Source organism: Leiobunum rupestre, chromosome 5 (genome assembly GCF_980474605.1).
Source record: "Leiobunum rupestre chromosome 5, qqLeiRupe1.1.hap1, whole genome shotgun sequence".
Classification (NCBI taxonomy): domain Eukaryota; kingdom Metazoa; phylum Arthropoda; class Arachnida; order Opiliones; family Sclerosomatidae; genus Leiobunum; species Leiobunum rupestre.
This window is the reverse complement of record NC_143388.1, coordinates 62403881-62429808: the sequence shown is the minus strand read 5'-3', so window position 1 is coordinate 62429808 and position 25928 is coordinate 62403881. Positions and strand designations below refer to the sequence as shown.

General features: G+C 33.0%; 1 protein-coding gene across 1 annotated transcript; it reads left to right on the top strand.

Annotated features, from left to right (window-relative positions):
• Nucleotides 1-3681: 3681 nt before the first annotated feature.
• LOC149945548 (acylamino-acid-releasing enzyme-like) lies at nt 3682-24121 on the top strand. Its single transcript, XM_090175149.1, has 18 exons — nt 3682-4202; nt 6902-7137; nt 7851-7941; nt 8370-8445; nt 9328-9476; nt 11896-12163; nt 12257-12381; nt 12449-12506; nt 12966-13066; nt 15208-15259; nt 15794-16021; nt 16576-16650; nt 17090-17170; nt 17237-17436; nt 18215-18263; nt 20002-20032; nt 20957-21175; nt 23917-24121. Exons 1-18 carry the CDS (start codon nt 4188-4190, stop codon nt 24047-24049), a joined length of 2187 nt encoding a protein of 728 aa, XP_090031275.1. The 5' UTR covers nt 3682-4187; the 3' UTR covers nt 24050-24121.
• The last annotated feature ends 1807 nt before the right edge of the window (nt 24122-25928 follow it).

The window sequence follows — 25928 nt, the reverse complement described above, 5'->3', positions numbered from 1 at the left end:
GGTAATTTACAAATCATCTGGTATGCTATTTCGTCTGGAGCTAAAATACGTCCTGCTAATTCCAATTGTTCCGCTGCAGCACTGATTCTCCCAAGATATCCTGACATGCTTTCAGGTACATTATATTTCAGACTCAGAAAATTCAATCGTAATGAAGCTATTCGTGCTCGTGACTTTGGTTCATAAAGGTCTTTAAGTGCGTTCCATACTTCTACGGCTGTTTCATATTGTGATACTAAATTCTTATGCTGGTCATCTACTGCCAGAGCTAATTTTGATAGAGCTTTTTGTTTTCTGGTTTCATATCTCTCTTTTACTTTAGAATCTGCTTCTTCATTTGGTTCTTCATCTGTTTCATCTATGATCCCCCATAGCCCAAAATCTAGCAGAGCCATTTTCATATTAAACTTCCAGTTTACATAATTCTCATCATTTAATTTATTAAATGAAAATGATGTTCCAAGGGATGTCAAGGAATTATTCTGTTTTTCCATTTTTAACTTTAATCTGTTTTGTTCATTTCCATTCTGCACTTTCACTAAGCTAAGCCTAACTCAAACACTGCCAATTCACAAATAAATCTTTTCTATTTTATTTATTCCATATTAACCACGCTTTCTGCTACCAATTGTAAGATCTATCTATATTGAATTGGCAAGACAGTTTGTTATTTATAAATCTCTATTTAATTATAGTTAAATCTAATATACAAAAATAGGTATGGTCTCTACTGACCTTAAAAACACAAAAAGAGAAAGTGAAAGTAAAAACAAAAAAAATATAAGCAGACGACAGATAAATATAGTTTCAGTTTAGAACAGGGCTAGACATAAGTACTTTTCCTATGCAAAGTAATAACTATTTCTAACATATATATATGTACGTATCAACGCGTATATATATATGTACGTATCAACGCATATATATATATGTACGTATCAACGCGTATATATATATGTAAGTATCAACGCGTATATATATGTACGTATCAACGCGTATATATATATATATGTACGTATCAACGCGTATATATATATATGTACGTATCAACGCATATATATATGTACGTATCAACGCGTATATATGTACGTATCAACGCGTATATATATGTACGTATCAACGCTTATATATATGTACGTATCAACGCTTATATATATGTACGTATCAACGCGTATATATATGTACGTATCAACACATATATATATATATATGTACGTATCAACACACATATATATATATATATATGTACGCATCAACATATATATATATATATGTACGCATCAACACACACATATATATATATATATATATATGTACGCATCAACACACATATATATATATGTACGCATCAACACACATATATATATATGTACGCATCAACACACACATATATATATGTACGCATCAACACATATATATATATACGCATCAACACATATATGTACGCATCAACACATATATGTACGCATCAACACATATATATGTACGCATGAACACATATATATGTACGCATCAACACATATATATGTACGCATCAACACACATATATGTACGCATCAACACACATATATGTACGCATCAACACACATATATGTACGCATCAACACACATATAAGTGTGTATCAACACATATATAAGTGTGTATCAACACATATATAAGTGTGTATCAACACATATATAAGTGTGTATCAACACATATATAAGTGTGTATCAACACATATATAAGTGTGTATCAACACATATATAAGTGTGTATCAACACATATATAAGTGTGTATCAACACATATATAAGTGTGTATCAACACATATATAAGTGTGTATCAACACACATATAAGTGTGTATCAACACACATATAAGTGTGTATCAACACACATATAAGTGTGTATCAACACACATATATGTATGTATCAACACACATGTATGTATCAACACACATGTATGTATCAACACACATGTATGTATCAACACACATGTATGTATCAACACACATGTATGTATCAACACACATGTATGTATCAACACACATGTATGTATCAACACACATGTATGTATCAACACATATGTATGTATCAACACACATACGTGTGTGTCAACACATATGTATGTATCAACACACATACGTGTGTGTCAACACATACGTGTGTGTCAACACACATGTATGTATCAACACACATATGTATGTATCAACACACATATGTATGTATCAACACACATATGTATGTATCAACACACATATGTATGTATCAACACACATATGTATGTATCAACACACATATGTATGTATCAACACACATATGTATGTATCAACACACATATGTATGTATCAACACATATATGTATGTATCAACACATATGTATGTATCAACACACATATATGTATGTATCAACACATATTTATGTATGTATCAACACACATTTATGTATGTATCAACACACATTTATGTATGTATCAACACACATTTATGTATGTATCAACACACATTTATGTATGTATCAACACACATTTATGTATGTATCAACACATATTTATGTATGTATCAACACATATTTATGTATGTATCAACACATATATGTATCAACACATATTTATGTATGTATCAACACATTTATGTATGTATCAACACATATTTATGTATGTATCAACACATATTTATGTATGTATCAACACATATTTATGTATGTATCAACACATATTTATGTATGTATCAAAACAACTTCCGCGACAACTTTTTAAACTTCCGCGACAACTTTTTAAACTTCCGTGACAACTTTTTGAACTTTCAAGACAAATTTTTGAACTTTCAAGACAAATTTTTACAAGTTTATATATTTAAATATTTATTTTAAAACTTAGTATTTGCTTAGACCGGCCCCACAAATTGAAACCATTAACGTAAAATACAGTTGTAACTATACAAAAAGAGCTAGCCTTATGGCAAAGAGAACAAATAATATTATTTCTCATCAGTAGTGGGGTTCTGCTACCCATGCTGGTTTTGTCACCTGTCCGTGCTTGTGGACGCTGGCGTAGGGCATTCTGATGATAGGCCTCCGGTGGTGTGGTTCTTTTCTTACCGGTACACCGGGCTATAAATTCTGACAACATATTTCTCAGATAGTTTTACATTACTATTATTATTTTAACTAATGGGTGCTCTTTCATTTTCAGCAATAAAATTTTTTTATTAAATAACCAAAAGTATTAAAAATATTCAATATTTCTTAGTTCGTCGCCGGTTCCACTCTACATAAAATTATCTGTTTTCACTTCATTGGTTAAAAAACTGATTATTAAGCCTTGGTTTTCAAAAATTATATTGCGATATCATATTTCGTTTTCTAATTAAAGCCCTTCGATGGAAATAAAACGGCAAAAATGCAAGCATTCAAAAAAAATAATTTAACTTACCTCATAGTGGTCAAAATAATCTGTATACGCGTAAATTCAAGCCATTACTTACACAATTAAAACAAACCAAAGAATATTAAATATTCCAGTTGCATTGAAGAAGGCTACGAGACTTCTGTTTTAATACACTCTGTTGTCTTTGCAATATCATTTCTGCCTGGCAACGCTGCTCCCAGCAATAAGCCCCATTGAATTAATCGCGGATAAGGGGTCAATTTTTGGCACTTGGAATAGCTCCGCCAGTGGAAAACAAGCTTTACGCGACGCCTGTTTATTTTCGTTGTAGATCGTTCGCTGGGATCCAGCTACGTCACACACCGGGAAAAAACCGTGTTTTCCTCCCATTTTTTTCTCAGCAGATATCTCTATTCCCGACCCCGCGTTATACGCTAACCTTATAATACACAGTATTTTTACCAACCTTGGTTCAAGCCAATTATATGAACCTTTCGTTCAAGCGTCCGTAGCGTCGCGTGGTCTGTCACTGTTGCCGGCAGTTATTTATAAAAGTTATTTACTATGGTCGAATGACAGGTCAAGTATTTCAAGGACATGTAAATCTTTGAGGAAAACACTTAAAAGTTAAAACGACTACAGCATTACTTTTAGATTTGAAATTTTATCCTAACTAGCTAAATACGTCATAAATGGAAGGTGCAATAATTTTGCGAAGAATTCAATAATTTTTTATCGTCGATACCATAATTTCAGTTTTAAAATCTGACAGCGCTGCTTTTCAGTCACTGTGCTTCAAACTTATTTTGAACGTGAAACATTATGTCTGCATTTCAGGTGAGCAAAAACTAATATTAATGTATATATTTACGACACTGTGAATCAATTCGTGGACCAGTTTATAGAAGAAATATGTACCTATTTGGAAGTAAAATGTGCAGTTGTCAACTGATAAGATTGAAACAGTAACTCCATCTGTCAGAGACTACTTGTAAAATGTTTTTTTCTTGAAAAAATTACTAACAATTTCCCAACTATTAGTTAAACTACTAATAGTAAATGACGGATTTTGAAATAACGTTTTAACGCGCGACACTACAGGTACATGTCTTGGGCACACAGCCTTCTTTGCCTGCTTTTTTGACCATAACATGTAAAGGTATTTTCACGAGCAAAATGAATTTTAAAAGCCGTCAATTGTAATATTTTCTGGAAGGACGAAACTAATCATTCTGACAGTTTTCATTTTTTATTGCTATATAATTTGGAATAGATAAAATTTAAACACTAAGATATACACTCTTTGACCTTAAATTTGATAATGAAACTATCTCTTACTATTTTCTATGGGATCAGTTCCGGTATCCCTACTCTCAGGCATCTTGGTTTCAAAGGATGGAGGGGGCAGAAACAAATATACACTTATACTAAATAATAAACACTACAATTAAACTACTAAAATTAGAGATTTGACAATTAAGCAATTTTCAATATTAACTCAAAATAAAACAAAACAAAAATGGCTACAACGAGGGTACAATGCGAACGAAAAAATATAGTCCGAACTGTATAAATACACGAAGCGGAATGAGCTCTCAACCTCGAGGGGACCTGCTTTAAACCTTTTTCTCGAACAATAGCGAGGGGTTAAACTTTCTTTCTGAGACTTTTTCTCTTTGTTTCACTGACTATTTCTTATTTCGACCCTGGGTACTCTACAATGGGGTGGGGGGGGGGTTATGATGGAAATTCTACTCATCATTTTATTTCGGTGTCCTCCGCTACGTTGTCGTCTCTTCGTTTTCTCGTTCCTCGGTTTATGTAAGATGCCCAACACACACACTTCACAGAACGGGACGTCTTTGGGGCTGCTTGTTTACACGTTTTCTTTATTCACACTTTCTCTTTATTTCTCTTCATTTACTCGTCTTCGGTTTGGCGGCCGTAATGCGGGTTTCTTCCTATATTCTTTTACTTCACAAGCTGACGGGGGCGTAGGTACTTCGGGTTTCGGTCTGAAATGTCCGGCTAGGCTAGGGAATCGGTCTCGGTCATCTGGTTTTCTTCCCTCGGAACGTCTAGATTTTGGGTGATCAACAGGTGATTCGAGGGTGTTGAGGGCATTACGCTTCCCGGATTCATTACTTCTAGGCTTATACTCTTCCGGTCGGAATGTCCTGGATGTAGGTCATCTAGGCAGTTGGTGAGAGTTGTTTCGGTCATGAGGGCTGCATTGAGGGTTAATTAATATCTTAGCGCGACTTCATCGTGCATTATTTTATATTTATCTCGACATGGTCCAGTTCTTCTCAGTTCTCTACCGTTCTGTCCAGAATCAGAATTCTCTCTTTTTGGGGCTCTGTCTCTTGGTTTTGTTCCAGGGATTCCAGGGCGGAGTTGAAAATAAAAAGCGATTGGTGACCTCCCATTTTATTTGGGTCATTGGTGCACCCAAGACTCGTGTCTAGTCATGGGATGTATGACTTTGTCTGATCCGCGAAAGGTCCCTGCTTGATTGCGGGGGTCTCAGTGTTTGTGGGGGAGAAGATGCCAGGAAATCACGAGGTTATATTTATTTTGTTGTCAAGCGAAAATGTCCAGGCACACTTTTGACCTATGACCTGGCCTTGGATAATGTGCGCTTTTTGTTAGATCCGGGTTACCTGATAGTGGGCTAAAGGCCCACTAACATGACAAAGGTTCCATGGGAACGCTTTGAGTTGAGGGAATATTACTGGTTTGGTTCGGCACGCTTCTGAGAAAATTTGGGTTGAGTCGGGTCGGAGAGAGCTTTTCACGGTAATAAAAATGAGGAAAAAGACACCAATTATCTCCATATGTCGAGGGGTCTTAATTTTAACATTGCTGAAGGCAGGGATTTAGTTTATAATTTATATTAAGTACCCTGTTTAATTAATTCTCTTAATTTTATATTTTATAATGGGGGTTCATTGAGTTCTATCAGATTTATGAACTATATTTAATTTGTATGTATGGTTCAAAAGTTATTTAAGTTTTTAATTTATCATTAATTTTAATTTATATTTATATTAGTTTTATTAAATTGAGCTAAAAATTCTAAGATATTTGATGTAGGGGGCTTAAAGAATACTTAACTAAAACTGTCAATATAGAGGGTCAAGAGTGCGGGGAAAATGTAATGACAAAAGTAAATAAAACACAGAAAAAATAAAAAAAATGTAAGTATGCGGGGGGAAAGTGAACCTGAAGGGTTACAATATTTACAAACTTAAATGTTTGATATTATCAAAGCCCTTAATTATTGATAAGGAAATTGTTAATGCTATAAAATTCCTACTTTTTCATTGTTTGATCAAATTTATCATAGGGAACAATATGTCAAAGGGAGACACGAAATACATTCATAGAATATTTTGAACAACACTATTGTTAAGATTATGTATAGTTTATTTTTTTGTCCAATTTATTGATGAGCTAGGGATAGAAGTCATTCAGAGCTATCAAAACTAGTAATGCTCTTTTTTTTTAATTATATATTATGCTAAAAATTTCAGGTAGAAAATCTGGTCAAACTTTATCGGAAATATGCAAGTATACCATCTCCAATAGGAGCCTTTATCCAACGAGGAACAACCAGTGAAAATATTTCGTTGCAATCATTTTGGCAAGTTCGTAACATTGAGCAGTCAGAAAAGTCTGTATTTGCCATTAACTATGGAGTTGCGTCATCATCATTGAAAGAAAGTTTTACCATTAATCAAATTGGATTTCCCATTGAACTGGGCTCAGAGTGAGAATCATATTTTGTTTTTTAAGGCTTAAACAATATGCGTATCTTTCAGACTCGCATAGTTAAGAAAATACCCTACAAAATTTTTAAAATACCATATGCTTAAAACAAGTTATTTGAAATAAAACTTTGGACAAATGTTATAATAGCTCCCGGTTATATATTAGTTCAATATTTTATATATAGGTACTGTAATATTACGCTCTCATGTGGTGCTGTTAGGCGCCAATACTTATGATTATATTTGTTCACCGCTCACACTTGCTAGCATAATATCCGCTCACGTTCAAACATTTTTGAGCGGTTAAATAAGCGCTCATTTCTTTCCGCTCTTGTTTAAGCGGTTTAAAAAGCGCTCATCTCTTTCCACTCTTTTTTTGAGCAGTATAAAAAGCGCTCCTCTCTTTTCGCTCTGTTTGGAGTGGTTAAATAAGCACTCCTCTCTTTCCGCTATATTTTGAGCGGTAAAATAAGCTCTCCTCTCTTTTCGCTCTTATTTGAGCGCTGAAATTAGCGCTACTCTTTTTCATTTCTCGCTCTTTTAAAAAATCATTTTGTCGCTCAATTTTGCTGATAATAACAAAAGCACTCACAATGAGAAACAGCCTGTAGCTTAATTCTCATTTCCACCAACCATTTTCCCTGTGCGTGGCCACTTGCATTGTTTTAAGTTTCAGTTACAATATTTAAAAAATAATATTATTATACTTCAGGGGTATATCAGCCTTTTCAAAGAGTGGCCTTTTTAGAGCGTCTGTTCGAAAGTTCTCTGAGAAAAATGGACAAAAGAAACAAATTTTAGAGGTATCAATTAAAATTAGTTCTATATTCGTAAGTTATTCAAAAATGTGGATGATTTGATTTCCTTAAATTAAAAGATAAAGATTGGGCTTACAAATGAAAGTTAAGAAAAAAGTAGTTTTTCATTTTCAAAATGAATTTCAAATGGAGATTGAAAAACCACTTAAAGGGGCTCCAAAGTTCGGTGGCAAAAAAAAAAGAAAATTGAGCATGCTTTTCATCCCCCCCCCCCAGCCCCTCACTCGGCCTTGGCAGAGGCGGGCAGAGTCAACCGTAAATTTCGCACTTTACTAACGTTACACACATTTTGCCACCGAACTTTGGAGCCCTGTAAATCAGCAGATGCATGAATCGTTCTTTGGTTTTGTTTCAGCTCAATCTGTTAACTTTTGTTATTATTTGAAAAAGTCTGAAAACATTGGTATTTTCAGATTTGGTCAACAAAGTCAAAATTAAAGACTTATGATTTACAAAGCTTCGATGTTCATGGAGACATTTGTGAAGATGGTAAGACATTTTTTATAATTATATTATTTGTAGGCAATGTATTAAAAAGGGGATATTGCAAATCTGACTGTAGGTATTTAGATTTTTCTTTTGAAATCAAACCTCACTCTACAATTAGACCATCTATTATGGTAATCTACATTTATGTAAACTGATCTTATTCCCTTTAAGTGATTGCCATTTATCATATATAAATATCTTTTCAAGTTCATTAGCTGGTCAGTAGAGGGCCAATTTTTAAATAAGAGCAATCACACAGAACATGCATGATCTTACAAACTTAAACTTTGTTGTAATCCTATTTTGATCATTGAAGTGGATGTTATTTTAATTTATTTTTTGGACAGAATAATAATAAGTTATTTTGATATAAGCATACCTTCTTTAAAAATGAATAGTAAATTATAAGTTATGATATAACAAAAATATAAATATATCATGCGAAAAAATTTGTTTGATTAATTTAAATAGAACCTACACTAGAAATTAACTGAACCTTCAGTAGTATTGTCATGCGACAGCGCAATAGGAATGAAATTTGTATGTTAATACTAATATTAAAGTATAACAATAGAATCAACATGAGTAGGCTTTTAAATAAGAATTGAAAATGAAACTAATATGATGGATTATTTTGATCTAAGAGCTAGAAATTAATGATATAAATAATATAATTATTTATTAATAATATTAATAAATTAATAGCTTAGCGTATATTTTGCTTCCAAAGCTGTTATTACGGCACACACCTTAAAGGGGCGCATTACGAACTTTTTACGTCTGTTACTTAAAAGTATAGTTTTCAAAATATTTTAGAAGTAGCTAACCTATGGTTCTTAGAAGAATAAAAGTAGCAAATTGAAATCTTAGTTTGCATTTTAGGTTGTTTCGGAAGCTTACAATGGTCTTCAGATGAAAAACAACTTTTGTACATCGCTGAAAGAAAGAAGCCGAAGTATGAGTCATTTTTCAGTCAGAAAGCAACGAAAAAAGATCCCTCTGAAGATTCATCATCCAAAAAAACCAAACAAGTAATTTCAACTTTTATTTTTTTGCTTGTATATTTTGTAGTATATAATAATTAATACACTCTAATTTTGAGCCCTTTTTTACCAACCATGCTTTCATTTTGTTTATTACAATTTTATTTTGTTTTATGTATTCGCGGAACTTCAGTATAAGTTCAATCATAACTTTATAATGAGAAATTACATTTTTTCTCAAACTAGACAAGATGATGCTACACAATAGTATTTACTAACAGCTAGGGGTGTGCAAAATATTTGGTTAGACCAAATAATTCGATTGAATACCAAATCGAATATTCGATTCACCAAATCGAATATTCGATTCGTCGAATCGAATAGCACTTGGGAAAGTTTGCGAATATTCTTTTTCTTAATCAAATAGTCGAATATTCGAAAAGATAGGAAAAATATTTGGTATTTTCAAATAGTTTGCAAACTGGTCGAATAACCGCGGGTCTTTTTCTTATTTGTTGAGTTTCATGGCCATCAGAGGAGAACACTGTGAAGTTTCCGAACTAGTGCCTATTTCTGGCACCTCTCTTTAGGCCATATAAAGAGTAACTTGCATGTCCATTATTTATACCGTTGTAACGGGGAGCTGTATCGGGAAGCCTCGGTGGGTTTGTTTACGTTTGCAGTACATCCTGGAGTGGAGAGGTGGGGCCACCGGTGAGGCGGCGGGCGTCTTATCTGTTAAAAAAAAACAGATAAGACGCCTTCCGCCGGACCGGTGGCGCCACTTCTCCACTCCAGGATGTACTGCAAACGTAAACAAACCCACCGAGGCTTCCCGATACAGCTCCCCGTTACACCGTGTGTATTAAAACTTCTTAGCGATAGGCAAAAGCTGTTTATTCTAGCGCCTATTGGCTAGATTATTTGCATGTTCTTTGTTATGGAATTTTCTAAAATAGCAAAGTAAAACTAAAACGTAAACCAAGTTCAAAACCAGAGAAAGGTTGAAGTAAATAACTTCTTGGATTTTTTTATTTTGAATTTTTGAGTTCACTTAATTATTGGTTTAAAATTAATATAAATTAAATTAAATATTAATTTTTTATTTGTAATAAAAGATCTGCTCCTTCGTGTTTTACATATATTTAAAAACTCGATATTTTAATGAAGTGTTTGCAAAGCATAAAAAATATAGCAGATCCTTTGATTTTAATTGTAGCTAGTAGTTACTAAAAAATAAAAGTCGCTAGCTGACTTGGACCTGGGGTAGTTAAACTTTAAAAATGTGTATTTTAAATTTTGTTTGTAAAAGTTTTCTTTGAAAAAGTCAAGTGTTATAGTTTAAATTTATTAAATAAGATAAAATATAAATTATACATTTAGTTTAGTATTTTACTATTGCAAGTAAAATGAACAGTGATTTCAATTCCTTTTTTATTTTTTTGACAAATATGCAAACTATTTGGTTATTTCAAAACCAAATACATCGAATTATTTGGTATTCGAAATACTATGTCAGATGCCAGCATCACACACCATTTTTAAATAGAAGAGGGAAATAACCAGTGGCATGCCAACCACGGGGGCAGTGGGTGCCCCCACTATTTTTTCTCAGGGCAGACTTTCCTCAGCCATTTTAGTCAACCTGACAAGTTAACTAAACATGTGACACTTTTGTGTTTTGTTTTCTACCTCGGCATATTTGGACGCAGCCTATTGAACCAGGTGGTGCTTATAATATTGTTTTTGCCCCGCTCTCATTAAAATGTTGGCACACCCCTGGAAATAACCTAGTGGTGTGTAGCAAAATCTTCCTAATTCTAGTGGTCGCTTACCATACATGCTTTTATTTTGTCATTTTGTTCATTCAATGAGATACTGAACTGTATAAATTTTTGGAGCAAGGAGTTTACTTTTCTTTAATAATTTATGAAGAGCTAGAATTGGGAGGATTGCTAAAAATCGTCTTAACCTTGTCATTCTCCCTAAGTAGAAATAAATACATTCTTGGTATACACTATGGTGCTTTAACAATTTCAGAAACATTGTAATTAATGAAAATCCTGTTTAATGAAAGCTAGCATTTTTATCTATTGTGGTTCATATTTAGCTTTAGGTTTTTATTACGTAGAAAATATAAACAAACTTTTAAAAGAGTGAAATTATCATTTGAATATACCTGCTTTGTCAGTACCAATACAGATAATTATATATATCCAAGGAAAACTAGGGGAGTCCTGTTGATTCGTCAAGAACGTAAGTTTTTAAGAATTTCAGTGTGACTATGAATCAGGGGGGGGGGGGGGGGTCAGTTTCTTAATTTAATGTGTAATTCATTCATTGAGGTCATTCTTAATTAGACTTGAAAATGTGAGGGATACTGTAATGGTTAGCACCCTTCATTCCATTACACTCATTTCATTAAACAATATTAACATATTTAAGTGTTGTTCAATTTATCTTTCAGGGGATTGGAAATTTTGTTGAAGAATGGGGCGAACAACTCGTTGGGCGACACAATCCAGCACCATTTATTTTTAATATGAATGAAGAAACCATTGAACCGGTAGAAGGCCTAGATGATGATTTATCTTGTGGACAAGCAATTTGGGGTCCATCTGACAAAGGAATATTTTTCATTGGATGGCCTAATAGTCCGAGAAGATTGGGTCTAATATTTTGTCCAATCAGACCCAACAAACTCTACTTTTACAATATACCTAGTAAAGAAATCAGTAAGTTATGCATTAAAAAAAATATTTTGCATATAAATATTACTTTTTTAAATTAACGGATTTTTTTTTAAACCTAATACGTATTGTTGGTAGGTGTAAAATATGAAGACACAAAATGGTGCAGTGCATCCCCAAGAATGAGTCATGATGGGAAATCTGTTGTATTTATCAATAACAGTGTAGGTGGCTCTCATAGGCACTGTGAACGATTATTAAAAGTAAAGATTTATTTTTCTGTTATGAATGTATATGTGATAATATAATAGCAAGGATTTCTATCTTTAGTATGACACAGAGTTGGATAATGTCACTGTTGTCTTGGATATTGTTCATAAACCAAAAGGTAAAATTATAATTTTCAATACATAACAGTTTTTATCAACTATTAAAATTTGTTTTTCTGCTCTGAATTAAAATTAAATCTATTTAAATTAACTGAAACTTTTAAGTGTAAGCTTTTTTAAAAGGAGTATATTCTAACTTGAAATATAGAACTTTCTACCCCTGCCAACTCCACATCATCTACTGCACTAGCTGCAGCGAGCCTCAAAGAACACAAGTTAGCCCTATGGACGGGTCTGACACATAGAGGCTTTATAGAAGAAAAAAAATTTGTAATGGTTATAAATAGAAACAAAATTACGATTGCATCTATTACTTATTTTTCAAGGCCTTTCGAATGGCGAACATATTTCATTATAATATTATTATAATTGTTATAATATTATTCCTTTAGATAACTTTTAATAAAATATTCGGTAAGTATTTATTTACTGGTGAATTAATATTTTATGCAATTTAGAAGGGGGGTTTCCTGGACTTTTTGTGAATAAACTTCCATCAAGATGTTGGGCACCTGACAACATTCATATCATATTGGCATCACTGTGGAGAAGCAAGGAAGTATGTTTACTTATTTTCTAATATATGTGCCCAAACACACAATCCAGGATTTCATTTCGGGTGGGGTTTAAACTGAGGGGTCCGACATTTGTAAAAATCCTGTACACTCTAGCGAAAAATTATTTCGGAAATCTTAAAATCAACTTGAAAATCCCGAAATCTGAGTTAATATCAGTTCCAAAATCCGTCTAAAAAACCAGAAATCAACAAGAGAATCATGCTCTGAAATCTCAATCAGTTTCTGATTTCTGAAATAACTTTGAGATTCAAAATCTTGTACGCACAATTTGCAAACATCGGACCCCTTGGTTTAAAATGTGCACTCCATTTTGACCTAAAAGCCATTTACGTTTTACACCCCTTTTGAAACTTAAAATAAATTTTTTGGTTTACACCTGCGACCCTTGATCCATTTTGCAGGAGTGGGTTTAACCCAATAAACACCCTTAAATATGTATTGGAACAAAATCACTTTTCTATGGACCACACACACATGCAGTGCTATATTCAAAGCCAGGGAAAAATTATTGTTGTCTATTTTAAAACAAACAATATAATTATTTTTTTTTTGATATTTAACACCGCAAAAATAATTTTTTTTCCCTGAACTTTTAATTGGTTAGGTTTTTGAATTTATCATCGTAAATTTTTTTGATCTTCAAAAAATTAATGCTGCATTGCCCCGCTGAATGGCAATTGCGTTTCATTGGATAAGGAACTGCAACAATCACAGCTCACATTGACATCCCTTGTACAACAGCCTATGGCATGCATTAAAATTAAATTATTAAATATAAAATTCCCAACCTGATATTTGAGTTGGAGAACGAGAGCAACTCTTTTGCTCTCTGCCTAGAAGAGCCCGAGATAAACTCTTTAGCCGGCCTTTGGCCATCCATCTCAAGCCAAACCTTGAGTTGATGGTCAGTCATAGAATTTGAGATAAGGACGAGCATTATTGCTAGAGGGGATCATAGGAACAGCATGTTTAGGACCAAAGAAACCAGCCTCTGTCCCCTTTTTGGCCAAGACATCGGCAGAATTTTATTGTTGGTGCCTAGTTTTGAGGGGAGATTCAAGCAGCTATAAACCAATTTAGAAGAAATCTTACACTGATTGAAAGCCTTTAGGGCTGCTTGACTCTCAGAATATATTTGGATAACCTTGCCGCGAAGCTTCTCTTTAAGACAAAAGTCAACACAGATGCAAATGGCAGCAAATTCATTGAGCGCTGAATACACTAATTAAGCTGTCATTGGTGTGTCGAAGACTATTTTTGAAATGATATTTCTTGGTGCAATTTTGATGTAACTAGCACTAGTTATCCTTAGTGATGGGCACTTCCAATAGCGAACCCCTTAGCTAGCTCACACCTCGTGGTCTCTTGCATTCAACCAATCACGCTCCCAAAATTCTGAGAGGCGGAATAGGCGCTCATGAATTTTCGCTCATTTTTAGAGCTGGAATAGGCGCTCATGAATTTACGCTATATTTTGGGAGCTACAGTAGGCGCTCATGAATTTCCGCTTGTTTTTGATAGCCGCAATGGGGGCCTGTGATTTCCGCTCAATTTTGAGAGCTGGAATATATTTTATCGCTCAAAGTTATAGTAACCTCTCAAATGAGATGAGCGGTGCCCATCACTGGTTAGTCCAAGTTTCTTTAAACCTGGTAGCGGAAATGTGAAATTGGGTGATCCACCATGGAACTTGAACCCAAACTAAAGGTAAAAGTTAATCAAATTAAGTCACAATAGTCCTAGGGTCAGTTAATAAACTAACTGAAAATGTACCCTAAAGAAGTTGTTTAGAAAATTATCATGCAAAATTGTTTGATATATATCATATTTGATAAAGAATTTATGTACATTGGTAAAAAAATTTATATTCTTGTAATAATTTCTGTGGAAAAGCATGGAAGGTAAAGAATTTTTTAACTTTTATTCAATTATAAGCTTTTTTTTTAATTGGCAGTGCCACGCATGGGGGAAGGGCCTTAAAGTATTGAGCACTCATGAAATCTGCCAATTATCGTATTACTGCTAAAGATTGGCATGGTTGGCACTGATTACTTGCCATGATTGTAAATGCATACAGTTTGAAAAATAATGGGGAGATATTTTTCATAATTTTTTTTTGTAGGAGATAACATGTATTGATACTAAAATTGGAACAGTTGAGAGATTAACCAATGGTAATTTGGTAATCATAAAATAAAGCAATATCATAGTATGGACACATAACCATAGGTGCTTGTAAGTTTTGCCAGAACAAATCATATGAAGAAATTGTATTACTAGTATCCATAGCCACTGATTTTAAAACTGTCTGAAATGTAATATGTAAGATGCAATCCAATTTGCGAAGAACTGAAAACATTCTTTGTGAAATTTATTATTTTGTTAATTTAAATTTATGCTCATAATTTTACCTGTCTTACAATAATGTCAACATTAGTCACGCTGACTTTCCCAGGAATTTTTTAATTCCAGTAATATATAATTTTTCTTCTTTGCACTAACAATTTAAGCGCAACTGTAGACATTGATCATTTTTTCTAAACATGATATCCATTTTTATATATTGTAATGATTGTTTGTACTTAGAACTAAAGTAGTAATTGATGGGCATTTCTCAGATTTTCCATGGAGAACTTTCACTGGCATTGCTTACTACCTATGGTCTTTTCAACTTACCTCTAACTTTTTCATATTAAATCATTTTATAGATGATCGTTTTGGTGACTGGACTATTTTGGATATTACAGACAATGTAATCATTGCATCACGGTCTTCCCTGAATATGCTACCACATATTGTACTAGCAAAGTATGAAGTTAGAGATGGACTACTGAAGCTTGATAATTGGTGCTCGGTTGAGCCTATGTCTAACTATATAATTGCAGACATCGAATGGTCGTTAAATAAAATTCAACCTCAAGATTCGAAAGAGGAATGTATGTTTAGGCTAACATTTCCATATATTTTACTTACCCTTACATCAAGAAGGCCTTGCTTTATTTAAAATAATTAACTGTCAGTTGAATAATAAGCCTATAAAGACCGCCTAAGTTTCAATTTGGCATAATTTAAAATAAGGATATACGCTACCGGGCTGATAAAAAGGGCAAATCCTCCTAGCCCCCCTCATTCCTACACCTGTACTACCTCTTGCCAAGTACAAAGTTTCCGGTAGCATGCATTGGGGGATTTGTGCATAAGTTTAGTTTTTCACCACCAGGTGCATTAATATAGCTAGTTTGGACAGTTATTAGCCTAACGTTAAAATTCCATTCGTCTCAAACTTAGGGGGCCTAGATAGTCTTATGGTTGAATTCATATGATGTGTTCATATTTATATATACGTAACTTTTTGAAATTGTTTGAGTTATAGAATTTCTGCAAGGGGTAGTTAATTACAGATTCTGATTTATTCGGTTTATAATTCACTGAAACCTTTGAAAACAAATTGCCATTACTAATTAAGTTATCTATTTCCTTATTTTCCAAGTTATGTCATATGACATTGTGACCGCTAGGGCAACAGATGTTGAAGGAAAATTACCTGTCATTGTAATACCTCATGGTGAGTTTTCTATATCATATGTTGCATAACTTTATTGTAGCCATATGTATTGGTTTGAAAATGATCAAATATTGCATTGTTTTAATACGTGATTTACTAATTACAAACTAAGTATCTTTCGATATAAAATAAATATACAAATCATGTTAGCTTAAAAATTAAAACATTAACTGCTTTTTTGTAATATTTTTATAACAAATTATATCATCTATATGATGAAATACATAATATTAAGGGAATAATCAGCCAAAAATATTTAATAAAATGCCAGAGTTAAAATAAAAAAGTTTCAATGTTTTTATTTTCATGTAAAGAGTAATCAGTTATTTATGGAGTTTTTAAATTCACAGTTTTAAAAAAATAAAAGTGTTTACATCCATTTCTAATCTGGTAGGGATGTTGTACTTCTATATGTCTCAATTATTTTATCTTGCTTTAGGTGGACCACATTCCACGTACTCCCCAACATTCCTACTATCGACTCATTTGTACCTCAAACTAGGATTTTCTCTTGTTTTGGGTGATTTTGCATTTCATATGAAAGATATCAATAATTCAAAACATTGAAATATTGTTACTTTTTTAGTTAACTATCGTGGCTCTTTGGGTTTTGGAGAAACTCAATTAGAAAGTCTCTTAGGTAAAGTAGGCGATCAGGATGTGAAAGATATGCAACAGGCTGTAATCTGGGCTCTTTCAAAGCCGTGGGCGGACAGTTCTAAAGTCATTGTTAGTGGAGGATCACACGGTGGATTTTTAGCAACTCATCTTATAGGGCAATATCCAGTTAGTACTATTACTTACAGAAGGAATTAGTATCCCTCTTTAATAAAGAGGAGTGATGTTTTCAAAAGTTAATAATTCTTTTCTTGATCTTCTATGTGTTACATTTTACCAAGAGCCTTTTCTAGAATAACCAGGCATTTATGGTGTACTCTTGGCCCCATTTTCTTAGGGAGTATATGCAGGGAGTCAGTTGCATATTTTTCTTGTTATAATTACTTTTAATCTTTAAACATCTCTCCTCACATTTATTTATTGATCTAATGAGGTTATCTACAAAGCCGCAAAGGCTGACTTCCCTTACCAAAAAATAAGTTGGTTTTTAGTTGGTATTCACATTTAAGTTGATATTAAGTTGGTTTTAAGTGGTCAGCATATTTCAGTAAACTAGTTAAGTTCGTAATAAGTTGGTTTTAAGTTGGTGGGAAAATGCCTTTTTCTTTAAGTTGGTATTTAGTTGGTTTTTAGTGGTCAGAAAATTACATATTATTTGTAAGTTGGTTTTAAGTAGGTTTTAAGTTGGTATTTAGTTGGTTTTAAGTTGGTATTTGAGACAAATACCAACTTAAAATATTTCCTAGACCACTTATTTTTTGGTAAGGGTTAAGCGTAGATGTACAAAATCGCGGGATTGACATTGAACAGAATATTTAATTATATTAAAAAAGTTAAAAAAAATATGTTATTTAAATGAAAATGACTGACACACTTATGAAACAATTATAGACTTCTAAGGCTATTTCATAGCAAAATTATAAAAATGTATCTTTTATTTTTACAGGATTTTTATAAAGCATGTATATGCCGAAACCCTGTTGTCAATCTAGCGAGTGAGTACAGAATATTTTACAAATTCATAACCAAAGTACAGATTTATTTGACAATCAGTATGAGATTACAATTCCTATCCCAAAAGGGAAAGTGGTTAGTTTCTTAAGGAGTTTATTAGTCGGTCAAAAAAAAATTGTCCCTAACAGAAGCTTCAATAAAACCAATCCAATCATTTGCAAGGAAGTATAAATGCACAAAGCCTAAACGTTCAAACTACCACGTTATATTTTCCTGGCCTCTTGGGCTAAAAATAGTGCTAGAAATAATTCAGTTTTCAAAAGTTAACAAAATGCTATTACTGCAAGTGTTTATGCAGATAAGTGTTAGGCTTAATGCAGTATTTTTGCATTCAGATTTACCATAGTGTTGCTTTGCCCTTTTGAAAAAAAAAGGAAAAGAATTTCATCCATGTAGTCAGAGATGGAATGGCTACATGGGTAAAATCCCACAGGAATGCAACCAGGTTTTGCTTTGTGGGCTTGTTCCTTTACTAAGGGGGGAGGGTCGGTGGTTAGGAATTTGTGGGCGAATACTCTGTGAGGTGATGGTCGGAGTATGTTCAGTTGAGTAATATTCCTCTAGCACCTCCTTCTTTGAATTATGAACTCCTAAATGATCCGCCAACATATCCCTCTTTGAGTTATGGACTGCAAAAAGGTTCACCAGCACTCCCTACCTTGAGTTATGAACTCAAAAAAGGGCCACCACCACCAGACTTGAGTTTCAAACTCCAAAAAGGTCCACAAACACCTCTTAGGCCAAAAGTGGGGCCTCAATGTCACTATTCCAACCTGACTAAAACGTTGCCAGTTAAGGAAATGTTGAACCTAGTTTACTGGGCTGGTAAACAAACTAACTGAAAATATTTTGTATAGTGATTCTGACTTGGCCATGAGAGAGAGAGGCGGCTTTATTGAAGTGTTTATTCACTCAATAAAACGTGGATCTTTGAAAGCATTGATAAGTGCCTCCTGCAATTTGCTATTAATATTACAAGATTGTTGTCTTATATTTCATAAAATATAAAAAAGTGCAAATGGAAATTAATTTATCACTGTGACATGAGATAAATGTTTTATATGAAACTCTTAAGATGGAAATATCAATTCCTGGTGCTATATATTTTTTCAAAGAAAATAATTTATCTACTGACCTGTATCCAACAATCACAACTTAAATTGTTTAAGTAATCGTCATTACATAATTTTAGGGTGGTGGAGGGCACTCAAGTATTCATAAGATTTAGTGATATGTAAATGTCTTAAAGAATACATTGTTAATACCAATAAAGAAAATGTGTATTCATCTAAAGCTCAAACAACTTAAGAAAACAGCTATGAGAGCTATATCCCAATAATCGAAGTGTTTGGCTAGGCCAAAGATGGGCGCGCTCCTCTCATTTAGCAAAATTGAGTGTTAAATATCTAGTCAAAAAACGAAGAAGATATGAGCAAAACTTTTACTGCTTAATAAAGAACAAAAAACAGACCAGCAAAAATTCCGAGCATGAATGGTGTAAGAGCTGAGTGGTTTTTTAATAAAAGTGCCCATCACTGCCCTGGTCCGATCACCTAACCCCTTTTGATACTTAGTGCCATTTTGACTGAATGTAAAAATTGCCTTTATACTAGCTGTAATTCGGGATTTCCTAAAGGGGTAGCGAGTGTCCTTGACTTCTCAACAGTACTCTACAAGTATTTTAGTATTAATGCTCAAAATATTTATTTTAATTTGTAGGTAAATTAGAAGGTACGGATATACCAGACTGGTAAGACGAATTATTTGAATTACTATCTTTCAGTTTTTATTTTGTCATTATGTAGCTTTAAAAGATGTTATTACCAAATGAAACATATTTAAAAAAAAATGCTGATCCAATATCTATTTCAATCAAATTTTACTTTCACTAGTAAACATAGCTACAAAAGACTTAAATTGTTACAGAATGAAATATTATCAACCCAATTTGATCCAAAACCTAAACAAGAATATATTTATTTATTTTTAAGGCAAATGACTAGTTTTCTCCCATCATAAGAGGGGAGGAATTAAAGACACCGGTGTGTAAATAAATAGCAGATTTATCATGAGTATCTTTTAAATGCAACACGCTTCTTTACACAAGAGTCCCAGTATTTACCCCTCCTTAATTTAAATTAAAGTGAAGTCAATCAACTATAACTATCATTTAAGATATTTCTTTTTTAAAAAAAATTTAAGTTGTCTATACATTTGAATGAATTAGGGAGATTATTCAACATCTAGACATCATGGGTTTACACTTATGTACATAATTTTTATATAGATTAAGTATTTAGAAAAATTAGTTTTTCTACCAGAGGTGCAATAGATATATTTGGGACTTCTGAACTAGTCTTTAACAGAATAATGAAGATGTAAGTTTTGGTGAGATACAGGCTATTTTAAGTCACTAGTTAAAACTATAGGCAGTCTCCCTAACATATACATTCTTGATTATAACCTTTTATAAAAGAATGTAAATAAAAAATCTCCAATTTACCTAAGTAAATAACTACAAGAGTAGTTCCAGACAAACATTTTAGGGGGACCATTGACTTCTTACTATGCCTATATTTTTTCTGAATAGTAAAAATACATGCTTAATGATAAATATGAACTAAACTAATTAAAACTTATTTTAATGATATAAGGTAATTTTTTCATACTTAAGGGGATGGACTGAAGTTGGCCTGGAAGATCAGTACAAAACGTGTCATTTAGCACCTCCAGATGTTATGAAAGTGCTATGGGAAAAATCACCATGCCAATACATAAATAATGTCAAAACACCAGTATTGATGCTGCTTGGAAAAGATGATTTAAGAGTTCCACCGACGCAAGGGTTAAATTACTATTATGCATTGAAAGCATTAGGAAAAACCGACACAAGGTATGCAGAAATTCAAACCTCTTTTTTACTTTGTAGCTAACTAGAACCTTTCTGTACATTTATTTTGCTCCCATTCTAGGATTTCGAGGTAGCCCTTAAATGTCATTTTAACTTAAATTTTGTCCTTGCAAATAGTTTGAGTTGGTGTAACATAGTCAATGTAAAAATATTAGCAAAACTAACCAAAAGTTAAATTTTATCTACATTATATATTATAAGTGGTACTGCCAGAAATCCGTCAAGGGGGTGCTTCCCCCCTAATAAGTATAAATTATTGGTAGTGAAAATTGAATACAATTAAAGCTACAATGCTGGGCTAGTGTTCAAAATTAATTTAAATATATTCGCCATTCCCAGACAATAGAACAAGAAAACACTGACATTATTAGTACCCTCTTTATTAGCCTGTCTGTCCCCCAAGATATCTGAAACCTAATGGGACGGCAATAGCTCGATTTTTCTGAACTATTTCAAGGTTATATGATACATTTTAATATCATTGATACAAACCCCACTCTTTTTCATAAAACTCAAATTTCCCAAATTTCTATCAAATGAAGGATAAATCGTCGTTTCCTTTAGATTCAATCAAGTATACTAACAGCTTGCCTTGTATACCACCTTTCTCTAGATTTGTTGTTACAGAAATCTTAAATAATCGATAGTTCAGCAATGTATTTAGGATGCACTGCAGTGTTTCAAAACCGACTTTTTAGTGACAAATTTAATATCAACTCAATATAATAAATGTATATATATTTTTAAATGTTGTTTTAAGTTGTATCCGGAAATATAAATTACATTTCGCTAACTGCCACCAGAGAGCCAAACGTTCCCTGCATGTATAGAATTAGGTTATACATAAATTTAAAGTTTTTGTTGTTATTCAGTTGAACAGATCTTCTGTAAAATGCAATCAAAGGGCGAATTGGCCAAAATACGGCTTTTTCTAAAGTCTTTTGTTATCCAAAAGTTGCAAGTTGTTTTAGAACCGTTCCTGTAGGGCAACTTACAAAAAAAACCCGAGCACCAATCACTTACAAGTTTTTAAGATATATCAAGCTTTAACATGTTAAAAAATATTTATTGAAATAGCTAATTCATGGTGTCTTTGTTTGCCTTTTCGTTACTATAAAACCTACTACGAAGGAGAAACCCCTAGCTCATTCTAATATTAGTAGGATTTTTTGTGCCTGGCTTCAAGTTTGGCGTATGCGCAACAGTTGGAATGCTATTTTGGAAACTTGTAATTGTAAGGTGCAAGAGGTACGCTACGTAAAAAATAAATATAAATTACTATATACGAATAACGAATATTTTCCCTTGTTTTATATTTTTTACACAATGTCTTGAGTGTTTTACTTTGACATTCTGGGCTAGAGGAAACTAGCTTTATTAAGCAAGTGGTGTCTCGTGCCAGTGTAAATATAAAAGGAATAAATGATTTGTCTAAAGTATTGTTTTAATTTGAAATATTTCCTTACTGTGTAATATTCAAACTCTACAATTCCTTACCCATTTAATTCCAACACTACAATTTTCTAATTATAATTTGAAACAAGAGAGTTGAAAAAATAGACTAATCGACAAATAGCAGGTTTCCATTCCTCTTGCTTGGCTGCACAGGAATATTTTTATTTGATTAACTGCTTGCCCAATTTGTTTTACTTAACTTGTTCAGCAGCGACATTTGAGCACAATTTGCTTTAAAGCAGCTCAGACTTCATAGTCAGGGCATGAGGAAGTTTGTTTAAATTGTTAGTATTGTTTATATTAATTTTTTACGTAGCATATCTGTTGTACTATCACTATTGTGCATGCGCTGAACCTATTTGAAGTCGGGCACGAAAAATCCTACAAATACTAAAATGAGCTAGGGATTTCTCCTTCGTAGCAGGTTTTATAGTAACGAAAAGGCAAACAAGATGTACAGAGACACCATGAATTAGATATTTCAAGAAATTTTTTTTTACGTGATAAAACTTGATATCTTAAAAACTTGGAGGTGATGTGCTCGGGTTTTTTTGTAAGTTATCCTACGGGTATGGTTCTACTAGACCGCGATGAAATATTTTGCAACAACTTTCTGATTTGGATAAAAAAGGCCTTTAGAAAAAGCCGTATTTTGGTTAAAATTGGCCCTTTGATTGCATTTTACAGAAGATCTAGCTGTTTAACCGAAGTTCACCAAACAAATTTTATTTATATACTCTTTGGAAAAAGAAATTCAGTGGAATTCCATGTAGGGAACGTTTGGCCCTATGGTGGCAGGTAGCTAAATATAATTTATATTTTTGGATACGACTTAATACAACAAGTGAATACATATATTAAATTGAGTTGATATTTTTGTCACTAAAAAAGTCAGTTTCGAAACACTGAGATGGTGCCATGACTGGGTTAGATCATTTTACTAACTCAAAAATAAAATCTGTAAGGATTCCATCAGCCACAAGAAAGAACTAACATCCTTCCCTATAATCCAATCAACAGAATTCCATTATGTTCAAATTACGTTAATAACATACACCCTCATTCTGTACATAGAGGTTTTGATATTTTTCCCTTTATAACCCAAGGTTGGTGGATTAATCAACTGAATTTATACAAATGTTTATACTAACTAAGAATTTAAAAAAAAATAAACTTTAAAAAGTGTTGCAATAAATTTTTAGCATAACTTGAAAAGGAAAATGTACTTCATAAATTTTTCTTTTAATTCTGGGTTATTATATTTTCAGGTTATTTGTGTATGAGGATAATCATAGCTTGGCAAAAGTAGATAATGACTGTGACAATTTCATTAGAATTATGTTGTTTATTGCAGAGAAATTAGGTTTTACTGATGTAGTAAAAAGTGAAGAGTCAAAATAAGATTTAATTTGAGGTAAACAATACTTTGTAATAACATTTATAAACCAGCCAAATAATTTTTTCAAATTCCTTGAGTGTTTAGAAGTTAAAGAATAATTTGTAATTGTGTATAATAAAGTTTGTACTTTGATTATGCATAAGAGTCATTTTTTAAAAATTTTAAGTTTGTAGTGAATTTAAGTTCGACTAACTTTACTTGTGTAAATAAACATTTTCTCAAATAATAAGCGTGAATAAATTTGAAATTAACAATTATACCAACTGTGTAAAACATGCATGCAAAATTAAAATCCCATGGTAAAACTGATTAAGTTTAACAAAATACCGATTTCACTATGAAAATCTTCGTTTAGCCAATAATCAATCTAGTTTTTTGTATCACAAGAAGGGAAGGAAATAGTCTTTATAGTGGGGTGGTGGAGTGGTTAACACTTTCGCCTTGCAGCAAGAGGAGCCAGGTTTGATCCCAGCTTGTGGCACTGGGTTAAAACTCCTGCGTTGAGTTTGCAAGTTCTCTCCCCACTGGTTTAAGGGGTTTCCCCCAAGCTCTTCGGTTTCCCCTGGGGTCATTCCACGCAGAATCGGTCAACGAGTTTACCATGGATTTCGATAAAAATTGGCAGAAATGATACTATGCCCATACAAACCATGCATATAAAGTGATTTCTCAAAATATTTCACGGTTCATGTTTTATTTCGAATTTTCTTACACTCCAGAAAAATCGCACTCTTGAAAGCTCATTTTGGTACCCCCCCGGAAAAATGTCTAGTAAATAGCTTATTGTCTTTACAAATTCAACCAAATTTGCCTCTTCTACTAAATATGGGGTGACAAAAACGTTAAGCTACTCAAAATTGGTGTTAAGATTTTACGTCTTGAGTTATAGACCCATACTTTGGGAAAACCGTCTGTCGGGGGTACAACTCTCAAGCTTATAGCGAAAATCGCCTAACTTGAAAAAAATTATAATTTACATTGAAAAGTAGCCCCTAACCAGACCTTTCAAACGATGTATTTAACTATTTCCGTATTTGATTCTTTAGTGTCAAAAAACTAAATTTCAGTATTTAAACAAACTTTTATTTCGTACGGTAACGAGCATCGTTTATCCAAAATTCATTTTGAATAATTCTTGTACGTACTTAAGGCAATCTTTATCAAGTTTAAAACACCTTTTTGAAGTGCTAGAAGCTTTTGGCTCGGGTACTACGCACACAATGTCTTTACAGGGAACATACCATTCATCAGTTTTTTTAGGCCATGTAAGCATATTCGAATAAAGGTCCCTGACCATAAATTTTAATAGAAAATCGTTTTCCTCTTTAAAAGTTGTTTGCACAGAGGCTACAATTCCTGGCCATACACAGCAACAACGTACTGACCCACAGATATATCAGTATACGAAATTTCGGAATCTTGTTCCTCGTGAGTCCTACTATAGAGTGTAGTCGTCTGAAACCCTGCGACATCACCAATGTAATTGCCTATTGATAAAAAACGGTAACTGTCTTGGCGGCCACTATGAACACTACAGCTGTGACGTTACAAGTTTTCAAAATCGTATCAGGCGACAACACAATATAACACGAACTAGTTAAAATGTGTATTTGCAGGGTAAAGTACTATAATTATGAAACCAATTCTATCGCCGAATTAGTTATTAGTGTTGTAATTAGCTGACCTTGACCCCCGTAAAATATTAGCGCGACCTCTAGTGATAACTTATGTCTAAAATATTCCTTGAGCCTGTTGGCAGCCTTGTTGTTCCTCCTTAGTATATTGAGATGATAGGTTAGGCTAGAGGACGTTATGCCGAATTCTAAATGTTGGATGTGTAAATATATTGTTTATAGTACTAATTAAATTAACCAGTTTTAT